At 60.9% G+C, this 12022-nt stretch overlaps 1 protein-coding gene across 2 annotated transcripts in view; it reads right to left on the bottom strand.

Annotated features, from left to right (window-relative positions):
* IQSEC1 (IQ motif and Sec7 domain ArfGEF 1) overlaps positions 1 to 12022 on the bottom strand; it is a 193133-nt gene that overhangs the window by 120791 nt on the left and 60320 nt on the right. The window contains exon 2 of one of the 2 annotated variants that reach the window (XM_081276256.1): positions 1085 to 1114. The exons of the other annotated variant lie outside the window; for it this stretch is intronic. Within the exon in view, the coding sequence (XP_081132382.1) occupies positions 1085 to 1114 (30 nt within the window). The remainder of the gene's footprint in view (positions 1 to 1084; positions 1115 to 12022) is intronic. 2 annotated transcript variants of the gene reach the window in all.

Genomic DNA, 12022 nt, shown 5'->3' with positions numbered 1-12022 from the left:
CCCGCTGTGCTCTGCCTGAATCCTCAGGGACGCCTTCTGGAAGGTTCTCCACACCGGCACACCAGCAGCCCCCCCCCCCCTTCACGGCTGCGCTGCATGCCCATGTGGGACGGCCACTGTGTCACCTCCTGCGCTGGCCATCCCAGGCCAGCAGGTCCTCCCGGTCTCCTGCGGCCCAGGACGCAGCCCTACCGTTGTGCTGGCTGCCATGTCATGAGCCCAGGTGTGGCGTCTCGGCTGTCCCCAGGGCTCCCCTCCAGGTCCCCTCGCCGTGTGCTTCTGCCCTGTGGGACCCCTGGCTGGGGGGCTCCAGCCTGCGCCCCTCACTCCCCAGCCCCCATGCCGTCCCCGACCCCAAGAACAGGTCTGGGCCTGAGGCCGACTCCTGGCAGCTCCTGGGGGCCGCCCCTGCCCCCCTCCCAGGCTGCAGTCCCCAGGCGGGCCCCCTCTTGTCACCCGGACTCCAGCCTGGCCACAGACACAGCCTCCCCCATCTTGGCCACCTCCCTTGACCTGGGTCCACTGCTGCCAGCGGGGCCTGGGGACACACAGGCTCCTCCCCCTGCCCCTGACCTCCACCTGCTGTCCCCAACAGCCTCTGCTCCCTGACTCCTGCCCTGAGATCGGCCAGCCCTGGCCTCCACGGATGAGACCCTGTCGGGGCCTCCCTCTAGGGCCAGCCCCTCCCTGGTCTGCCGGTGCCCAGCAGAGACCCATCCATGTCCCCCACACCCTCCTTCCCCGTGTCCCCGTGCCCACTGCATCCTGGGGAGGCGCCCGCAGCCCCAGGACAGACAGGGGTGTCGAGCCACTAGTCCTGGTCAGCTGCCCCGGCACAGGGGTCCCTGCGGCCCCAACAGAGAGGAACGGCCACCAGCCCCGGGGCCTCCCTGACGTCCCCTTGAGCCCGGGGCGCCTACACCAAAACCCGCGCTGGCTCACGTGCTCCTGTGCAGATGCCAGGCCCTCGGGGGAGACCAGGCCCAGGAGCCACAGTGGGCAGGAAGCCCGCAGGAGGCCACCAAGGCACATCACGAAGGCCACTGCTCCGGGACAGACACGAGGACGGGGGAGGGACGCCTACCTGACGCTGCGGGAGCTGTCCTCCTCGGACCTGCAAGACAAGAGCACACGCTCAGAGACCCTGCTCCAGGGACCCTCGAAGCAGGCCACCCAGGGCACCCGCTGCCCCCGTCCAGCCCCAGGGCGTTGCCCACAGGCCCAGGTCCCGGGTCTCGCTCTTGTGGACTTTACACCTGGAGCTGTCCCCCAGAGTCCTCTCCTCTTGGAAGCCTGAGGCTCTATGCCATTCCCTTTGGGGCCCCTTGATTGTTTCCCAGGACCTGTGACAATCACAGAGGAAGGTCTGTGGTTCCTGCCTTGGTCCCCAGGGCTCCGTGGGTGGCGGGGACAGAGGATGAGCGCTAGCAGCCGGCGCCCTGCTCTTTGGCCCCCACTTGGAGCTCCATTTTCAAGCTTCCAGACATCTGTGCACCACAGAAAAGGGTTGTGGGGCTCAGCCACCCAGCTGATGTCACGGCCGTGGGGGACTCCAGGCTCCTGAGGAGCAAAAGGATGTGAGTACACAGGTCCAGGACTTTAGGACGACACCATGGCACACGCCTATTATCCCAGCAGCTCAGGAGGCTGAGGCAGGAGGATGGCAAGGTGGAGGCCAGCCTCAGCCACTTAGCAAGGCCCTAAGCAACTCAGCGAGACCCTGTCTCTAAATAAAATGCAAAAAGAGCTGGGGACAGGGCTCAGAGGTTGAGGACCCCTGGGTTCAATCCTTGGGACCAAAATAAAAGGCTTGGCTGCCTGGCTCACTGCCAGAGCAGGAGGGATCAACCAGCCTCACCCCCGGTCAGGCGCTGGTCTTATTACCACGTTCTTTCTAGTTACATGACGGCTGCAGGACAGGGTGCTCATGCACGGCCTGTGGGCACAGGCTCTCGGCCCAGGCTCTCGGCCCAGCCCTCCCGCTGGCCACCTTTCTGCCCTCTTGCATCTCCAGGCCCTGCGTGGACCCCTCTGCACTCTTCAGCAGCCAATCAGGGAAGGCGGCGCAGGGGTTGAGGTCCCTGGAGCCACAGCTAGTGCCACACCTTCTGTTTGGGTGCCTTGTACTTGCTAACTGAGCCCGTATCGTGCCCTGCGGCCTTGACCACCGCTGCTGGAGGGGACAGCCAAGACAGTGCAATTTCCTTTTCACCTTTCACAGACGCACGGAGCAAGCCAAGGGTGGGGGGGGGCATGGCAGAAAGAGAAACCGCAAGGCTGTGTGTGCAGACACGCGCGCGTGCAAACACGCTCAGGTGCCAACTATGTGAACCTGGACGGTGCACATCACCAGAGAGGGCAGCCACGGAGAGCAGGGCCCTGGGACAGCAGGACAGTTCCCATGAAGCAAGAAACACTATCAGAAAGACACTGAGCAGCCATCAGCTGGTTACTCGGTGCCACCCAAAGCCAAAGAGCCCTTCAGTGTGGCCAGGGCCTATCTGGAGTCCTTATGGAGACCCTGGTGGTCACCTCTCTCCCAGCAGAAACGCGCAGTTGGCGCTGTCCTTGAGTTGAGTTTCCGGGAGGCGACAGAAACATCAACCCTCGGAGACCCTGCCTGCACCCCCAGGCTCAGTGTGCAGTTCTGGGACCCTTTACTTTCAACTCCGCACCTCGAAAGGCCCCCGGGATGAGCTTAGGGCTCAGGGGCGCGGACCAGCTCCAACCACGGGAGCCCCGGGCCATGCCCCACTCTGCCCCCCCAGGTCCCCCAGCTCGAGGACACCCCTATCAAACCGCAAGAGCCACCCAGAGGCCTCAGCTCCAGAGGATCCTGGTTCCTCCTGGGCCGTCTCGTCCCCATCCCTGGTGGCACAGACACTGGTTTTCAAATGACATCTCTCCCGCGCGGCTCTGGGGGCCACTACTTCTCTCAACTCTCTTCCTCCCTGGTCCAGGGCGCGGGGCTCCACCTGGGTGGCCTCTGGGTGCAGAACGGGAGACGTCCCCAGCACCCACCCGCTGACCCCCAGTACCGATCCCGTCTCTAGGTCCCTAGGGACCCCTGCTTCTGGCTGCTAAGCAGTGCGGCCTGGAAGAGGGCTAGCGGTCCAAGTCACAGGTCCACTGCTTGGCCCAGATGTGAGCTCCCTGTCCCTTGCCCATCTCAGCCACCAAAGCCACCCCAACCACAAGACAGAGGGACACACCTACTTTAGACTCCCCGGACACCCCGACTCCATACGGAGAGGCCCGTAAGGCGGCCACTATGGAGAGGCTGGGGTCCTGCCTGGGGCTGCAGCTGCCCACAGCCCTGGGCCTCCCGGGCCTCCCGGGCCTCCCCCTCCCTCCCCCTGGCCTGCCACGACCCGGCTGTGTGATGTTGGGCCAAGTCCTTGACTCCTCTGTGCCTCCGATTCCTCATTTGTCAAGTGGCCCTCGCCCAGGATGTCGTGGAGATGAATGAGTGTGCTGCCTGGCAGCTGCCATCGTCCAATTAGCTATTATTAGCATCGCCCTGTGCCGGGGGCCAAGGTTCCTGGGCAGCAGCCAGGAGGCTGGGCTCGTCCCCAGCTGTGTCACCTTGGGAAAGTCCATTCCTAGAGCTGCAGACTAGGGGACGAAGCAGGGGGTGCCGAGTCCTCTGGGTCGTTTGGACGCACGTCCACGCCATCTCTGACCGTCCCCGTCCCCACGACAGGGCTGAATTCTCCACTTGAGGGTGTGGGCTGGGCCGCGTGGCCTGCCAGCTGTCTGTCCACTGGGTCCTCCAGCCGACGCCACAGGCCGGGTAGCTAAGAGGGACCATCAGTCACATCTGGGGCGCAGGGGCCTGGCGTCCTCCTGCCTCTCACGTCACCTGCAGCTGTGGCCTCCGGTGACCCGCCATGATCCCCGCTCCGGAGGACTCTGCCCCCGCCTCCTGGCCGCTGGCCCTCACCCCGCTTTGGTGCTCGGGTTCCCGTAGGTGGACTCGGGGGCAGGGGTGACCACGTGAATACAGGTGGCAGAGGGGATGGCGGGCAGTTCCCAGGCTGGGTCACAGCCACGTTGCTGTTCCGTTCTGCTCATCTGGGGGACACTCAGCAGCCTCTGGAGAGGCCAAGTGGAGAGGACCAGGCCTCCTTCCAGAGCAGCTGTGTGACCCGGATGGAGCCACTCTCCCTGCCCCGGTGACACCTCAGACGTGCGGACCTGGCTGCGGCCACCTTCTCCTGGAGCCCCTGTGCAGCCGCCAAGTGTGGACACCAGTTCAGAGACCAGACTGACCCGCGGGGAGCGGATTTGAAAAGCGGGGACGCGATGGCGCTCTACCCACACCAGGGAGGACAATAGCCCGGGACGGCAGGCCCAGGCAGCCACGGAGAGGTGAGCCCGGAACACAGCACGCTGAGCCACAGCCACAGAGGCCACCAAGTGCCCACGCAGGACATCCCAATGGGAAACGCAGAGCGACTGGCCAAGGGTCAGCCAGCACCAGTTGGGGACAGCAGAGGGAGCAGCTGCCCACGGGTGGGGCTCCTTCCTTCTGTCCTTGTCTTTCTGCAGGGCCTGGGGTGGGTGACAATGTCCTGGGACTGGACAGTGGTGCTGGCCCCCCGCCGGTGACCACCCAGAAGCCCCCTGACCATGCACTTTGGAAGGAGCCTGTGGCACACCAAGGGCCCTGGGTTCCGTCCCCAGCACTGCAGGCCACATCTCAGCCACACTGTGAGTAGGACAGAAGGGCAGAGTGACAGGGCCCCCTGATGCTCACTGCAGCTCGACTCACACTGGACAAGCCATGCAGCCAGCCTGGGTGCCCACAGAGATGATGGACCAGGAAACTGCAGCACAGGCAGACAGTGGAATATTACTCAGCCTTAAAGAAGAAGGAAACGATGGCCATGGTGGGTGAATGGACGGAGCTGGAGACTGTCATGTGAAGTGAAATAAGCCAGTTGCCAAACAGCAAAGGCCGAATGTCCTCTGTGATATGCAGATGCTGACCCACAATGGGGAGGGACAGAAGCTCACTGGATAAGACGCAGGGGAGTGGAGGGAAGGGAGGGGAGGGGACTGGGAGAGACAGGGAATGAATGGACGTCACTTTCCCATGTTCACATAGGAACCCACGACCAGGGACACCCCGCAGCAGGTCCAGCCACAGGAGTGGGACGTCACACCGTATAGGTGAGACATGTCACAATGCACGCTGCCGTCATGGATGGCAAGAAGAACAAATAAAAATATTTTAAAAATACAACAGACAGGCGGCCGGGGTCGTAGAGGCGCTTGCTCAGGGCTGCTGCGCACAGCTGGGACCCAGGAGGCCCCCGCTGTCCAGGGCCCCCAGGTCACCTGCCCCTGCACCCCAGCAGTGGGTGGGGGAGGCTGAGGCCTCCTCAGGAACCCGATGCCCACGGGGCCAGGCTGGGCAGCGCAGGGCAGGCCGGGGACGCTGTGGCTCTTTCACGGTGGCTCGAGGCCCCGCTGGGCCAGGCTGGCTGGCTGCTGGAGGCGCCCCTGAGGCTGTGTCCCTCGCTGTCCCCATAGTCAGACGCACCTTGGGTCCCAATTCCGAATCTTGCCATGTGACCCTGGGAGAGGCACTCCGCTGGTGGCCTTTCTTGCTCTCTGCCACTTCTGGGTGACACCTCTGCGCTCTGGGTCATGCCAGGCACTGGAGGACAGACAGACCCGAGACCCAGCCGTCCTGGAAACGACCCCTAAGGGTCAAACTCCAAAACCAAGTGAAGGAATGACAAGGTCCCTTCGCAGGCTGGGAACGCTGGGCTCAGAGAGGGTGCGGAGGTCAGGGTGACGGGCGGGCCCTGGGCTGGCACTGCTGTGTCCGGGCTGCGGGAACAAAGCACCAGAGACCGGAGGGCAGGTAAAGGGCAGAGTGAGCCACGGATCTGGAGGCCGGAAGTCGCGGGCAGGTACTCGCCCCAGATGGGTGGTCTCTCTCTCACCGGATAGCAGTAGCCTCACACTGTAGTCGGGGGACAGCAAACTTTCTGGGACTCTTCATGACTTTATCTAACCCTAAGTGCCCCCCAAGTTCCCTAACCCTCAATGTCCCCAGCCCTTTTATGTTTTGAGACAGGGGTTGCTAAGTTGCTGAGGCTGTCCTCCAACTTTCGATCCTCCTGCCTCAGCCTCCATAGCTGCTGGGATTATAGGCGTAGGCCACCGTACCCGGCTAGAATTCAAAGTTTAAAGAAACAAACCTTCCAATAACAACAAGAAAAAACACCAGGTGCAAACGGTTTCACTAAGGAGTTCAGTCAAACAAGAAAGAGATAAGACCAAGTCCAGATCTATCTTCTGGAATACAAGCAAGGGAGCCACTTCCTACCTCCTCTTGGGAGGTTGGCATTACCCAGATCCCCAAGCGAGACAAAGACGTCTTGAGAAATAAATCTACAAAGTAACATCCCTCACGAACTCAGATGCAATAACCACCCACCAGCAGGAGCAGATGAAATCCAACAATAACGACGGTTCAGCCCTGGGAGTTAGTCCACGTAATGCGCCATATCCCCAAACTAAAGCAGGAAGATGATACGATCCTATCAAATATGCAGAAAAATCCTTGACAAAATCCAACATTTATTCATGATGGAAATTCTCTTCCCACCGGGCACAGAGGCAATTTCCTCAGCTTGATGAAAGGAATCTTCAAAACCTCCAGTTCATCCATTTTCATGGTCACAGAATGAAGCTTCCTCCCCCAGGATCCCAAACAGGGTCCAGACCGCCACCTTCACCCCCGTCAACATCATTCTGCAGGTCCTGCCCGGGTCACAGGAGAAGAAGACGGCTGGGCGTGCTGGTGGCTCAGGAGGCCGAGGCAGGAGGACTGAGAGGTGGAGGCCAGCCTCAGCAACAGTGAGGCCCTAAGCAGCTCAGCGAGGCCCTGTCTCTAAATAAAACACAAAATAGGGCTGGGGACGGGGCTCAGGGGTGGAGAGGCCCTGGTTCATTCCCTGGTATGAAACATAAAAGAGGGAGGGAGGAAGAGGAGGAGGAGGAAGAGGAGGAGGAGGAGGAGGAGGAGGAGGAAGGCAGATGAGAAGAGAGAAACAGAACTGCTCGAGCTCACAGGCCACAGGGTTGTCTGAGTTAAAAATCCCACAGAATCAACAGAGAAGCTACTGGAAGTGACAAATGCACCGAGAGGTCACAGAATATAAGGACAGTCCCTGAAATGCAAGAGCGTTCCCATTCTCCAGCCAGGGCGAGCTGGGGACAGCAATGAAGAAACACTGGGGTGACAGAGTGACTGGATTGGGGTGACCTCGGCAGCCAGTGGGACCTGGGGCCCCTGACCTGTGGCCTGACCGTTGGCCAGTCTTTGGCCAACAGAGGAGCTGGGCCTCACCCACCTGCTCTCAGCCTGACACCCTGCGGCCCACTTTGGGAGGCTCCCACCCAGCCACTGCATGGCCTCTGTCAGGGTGAAGGTTATCGGTGTCCACCCTGCTGGCAGCCCAGGGGTCCCTTTTTGCCCTGACCTGGCTCTCGGGCGGCCTTGGTCTGGCTGACCTCCATCCTTCTGTTACCAGACACCAGCCCAGCACCCGTCTGCCCAGACCTCTGGATGGCAGAGAGTCGGGTGTCCCTCAGCTCTTCCCCATGGTGACTCAAGACCCTCCAGCACCACTGCAGAGGGGGACGGTGGACGTGGGGCTCAGGGTGTCCCAGGTCCCAGTCCACAGAGGGCGGCCCCACTCCGGGGCCGAGGGGAGGCAGGACATCATGGAGGAAGAGTGTGGGGAGGGAGCAGCTCCCATGGGGACCAGGGAGCAGGGACTCCACTCTCCAGGGACAAATGGAGACCCCAAGCCACAGCCCCAGGGCCACCTCCTCCCCACACCCCACCTGCCTCCAGGGGCCACCAGGGGACCCCCAGGGAGCCATGCACTGCCAGGTTCAGGCCTCACACTCCTCACTCCTCCTCTGGACCTTCCTGTGTCACCTCCCACGGGGACTCTGGGGACACTCACAGCCACAGCACGGCAGGCCCCATCTCAGGCACCCCCACCTTCCTCCTGGTCTTGCACTTCCAGGCTCTGGAGATTTCTCCACAGCCCATGGCCCCCCTGGCCTGCAGCTGGCCCTGGGCAGCTCCCGGGCATCCCCAGTCTCAGGCACTGAGTGCAGACTTCGCCTCCCCCTCTGCCCCCGAGTATCCCTGTCCCCCAACTCAGCACCAGCCCCAGCCCCTCTCTGGCCCAGCTGCAGTGACAGTCCTGTCCTGGGTGCTGTCCTCCCCTGCGCACCCCCTTCGTCACCTGCTTCCCCTGACCCCAGCCCAGGACACACATCTGCCGGCTGCGGCCTCCTGGGGGACTGTCCTCTCAGAACACCGTCTCTCGGCTGGTCACGGCTGGTGCAGCCGCTGCCCCGGGCCTCCACTCAAAGGCTGCCTCCTCCGACACCCTCCCTGATGTCACCCCTACTGTAAGGCCACCCATGGTACTCGATGCCACTCAGGGGACAAATCTGAAGACCAATGTAGCATGTCCTCGTGGCTAGAGGGACCCGTGCAGCCCGGCGAGGCCCAGGACAGCAGGGTGACCTCCTGCATCTCCCTGATGGATCCTGGCCTCGGGGAGGCCGCCTGGGGATGTGGGGTCTGCAGAGTCTGAGGCTCATGGCTCCCTCCCTTAGCCCTGATCCTGCCTGGGCCCGGCCCCCTGGGAGGGGCCCTTCAGCACAGACCAGGGCCTGGACACCATGACTCACTGTGGCTCTAAGTGACCCTGGCCAGGGGGGCACACCCGCAGGACTGTGGGGGGTCAGCACGTCTCCTTAGCACTGAGGCAGGAGGCGCTCCGTGCCCACCCACGTGGCTCAGGGGGCACCACCGCTGCCCTGTGTGGCCTCCAGGGGGCTGCCAGCCACCGGCCATCCCAGGTGCCCAGGTGCAGCCGGGCGCAGGCCACCTCCGAAGGCCTGCTCCGGCTGCCGTGACGGCCGATGGCTGGGACTCATCTGGGGAAGACGAATGTTCTTTCAGAAGAATATCACCGTTTTGTCCTCAAATGTGAATCTAACTAGCCGCCTTGTTAACTGTGAGTTATGACATCAGGGCTGTCCTCTGTCCCTGTGCCTGTCCTTCCTCCTTGGGGACAGGAAACTCACTCTCAAGCAAATCGACTCACTGGGCACTGGGCCTGGGCACCCCCAGGTGTGGGGTCTGAGCCATCTGGCCCGTGGCCCTGTGGAAGGCGAGGCTCCCACACTTCCACCAGTGGCCCAGGCCCACCTTGAGTGAGTGACAGGGCCCAGCCTGCACCCTGAGTCTGCCGGACACCCCAGCTTCAAGGGGCCCAGGACACATATATGTGCACATTCCTGGGATAGAACACAGGATTTGGCATGTGACAGGTATTTGGAAGGAAAGGAGCATTTAAGCAAGATAATCTGGCAGAAGTAAGCCAAGCCGTGGAGACAGACAAGACACCAGGTCCTGCTGAACCTAGGACCTAGATCAAGCCGTGCCTGAAGTCCACCTTGCCCTGGAAATCTCAGTCCCATGAACAGATCCGCGAACCCACGCTCCCACCTCAGGGTGTGGTTTGGTTTTTTTTGGCTTACACCTATTTAATCTGCCCTTTCTACCTGTTGCAACGGGGTTTTTACAGTGAGAGGGATGGCTCTTGTGTACCCTTCCTTTCTGGACTCTGGTGGCAGGCTCCCTAGACGCTGTCCCAGGTGGCCCCTCTCCACGACCCTCCCGTCTTCCCACGCAGCCTGGGCGTCCTCTCTGGGTTCACTGGAGCTGCTGCCCGACCCAGAGCACAGCTTTGATGCACGTCCTGACTCGGGGCCTCTGCCTGACCTTCACATGTCTCATTCTCGCCCTCTGTCCTTCTGGATTTGATCCAGCGTCACCAATGTCACTCCATCAAGGAATCCACTCCTGGCCACCGGGTCCTAAAGGTCCCGACCTGCCCTGGCTCTTCTTCACACTCAGTACCAGGGCCAGGACACCTGTTGACTGGTGGATCCACCCCACGGAATCCTCACGTGTCCCGAGGGCGGGGACAGCCGGCTCCTTCCCTCAGGTCCCCACCCAGCCTCCCCAGGACGAGGCTCTATAAATACCCTGCGGCTTCAATGTGGAAGACGTCTTTTCATAGACCATGAATGTGATCAGGAAGGAACGGGGACAGAATCTGTATAAATACCGTCATCACCAGAGACGGGGAGAAGGGGAGATGCTGTCGACAGCAGCCGAGACCCGCACCTGGCGACAAGGCTCGGGGGACGGGCTCTGCGGCATCCAGATCTGCCCGCTCGGTGAAAAAGAAGCGCTGCTTTGGGCGCCTCCCCTCCCCCTCCCCTCTGAGGACACCTGCTGGGGCCTGGGTGACCGTCCTCTGGTGACCTAAGGTGAGGGCAGGCCCACCCAGTGTGGGTCTCTATGAAGACCCGGCAGGGAGAGGGTGGCCCGGCCACTTTGGACACAGGTGCATGCTGTTTTCCAACCCACAGCACAAGGTCCTGGGGCCAGTGCGCGGCTGGGCTCCGGGGCGTGCGCGGCTGGGCTCCGGTGCATGCGCAAACTCCACCAGGATCTAGGGTTCGGCGCGAAGGAATCGCTCTGGGACCTGGGAAACCCCAAACCACAAAGCCCAGGAGACATCTAACAGGCACAGAGTGGAACTGAAGTCCCCAGGAGACAGTGCATCAGGGTGTGCACGTGACAATGACGAAGAGGTCTTCTGTGCTAAGTAACTTGGACCTGCTACAGCTCAAGTACTTCAATATGGAGGCAGGAAGAGTGCCGTTGGCAAATAGAATATGTGGGCAAATTCCTTCATCCATCCATCCATCCATCCATCTGTCCGTCCATCCATCCCTGTCCGTCCATCTGTCCATCCATCCAGGTGTCCTTTCTTTTACCCACTACCCACATATCCACCCACCCCTCCACACACCTGCTCATCTATTCATCCTTCCGTCCATTTACTTATTGTCTTAGTCAGCTTTCCATTACTGTAACGTAACAACTGAGAGGATAAACTTATAAAGAAAAAAGGTTGACAGTTTTGAAGGTTCTCATTCAAGATCAAGCAGACTCATTACCCTTGGGCCTGTGGTGAAGTGGCCCATCATGGAAGTAAGTGGGACTCAGTCTTGGTCAGAGACTAGGGTTTCAGGAGCTCCCTCCATGACCGCTCAGGCTCCAGTGCCCGGGGTGCCCATCTCCTGGCCCAGACAGCCCGCCTGGAGAGGGGACCCCTCCCCTGCCTTCCCCCACCGGGGCCCACAGGCTCAAAGGAAGGACCCCATAGGGACAGCCACTTCCAGTCTCGTTTCTCACCTCCCTCCCACAGGAGGGATGCTCTGAGTGTGGCCTCGACCTTCCTGTGGCTCAGCTGGTGTCCCTTCCCATGCACCATGGACTACGTCAGGCTGCGACTCAACAGCAATGTCACAAGATCAGTTTGCAGACCAGTTTCCACCAAGTGTTGCAGGATCAATTTTCTTTTCTAAATCATTTGTGGAGGCCCACACCTGTCATCCCAGCACCTGGGGAGGCTGAGGCAGGAGGCTCCAAAGTTGGAGGCCAGCCTCAGCAACTTAGCAAAACCCAGTATCTAAATAAAACACAAAACAGGGCTGGGATGGGGCTCAGGGGTTAGCTGGGTTCAATCCCTGGCACCCAAATAAACAGATAAATAGATAAATAAATACACGATTAAATAAGTAATTTGCAGGAATGAAAAATACAAGTTGTTTGAAATTAAAGCACAAGTTACATGACTGATAGATCAAGACGGTGAAAGGCCAAAGGGTCCTTCTGGAGACGACAGACCTGAGCGGGCTGCCAGCAGGTACCTGTCTGCCTTGAAGGCCCCGACCTTCAAGGTCCTGCTGTGACAGGGACACTTCTGGCTCCCCCGACCCCCGCAGTACCCTAGCAGGGTCCACGTAGAGGCCAGAAAACTGGGGCCTCTGTACCCCGCCACAGCCATCCAGGTGGCAGACCCTGCCTGGGCTAACTCAGGGCCACCTCCAG

This window comes from Spermophilus citellus (genome assembly GCF_964194105.1).
Source record: "Spermophilus citellus genome assembly, chromosome: 19".
NCBI lineage: Eukaryota > Metazoa > Chordata > Mammalia > Rodentia > Sciuridae > Spermophilus > Spermophilus citellus.
Note: the sequence above shows the minus strand (reverse complement) of the source record. Positions and strands in the feature narration are given on the sequence as shown.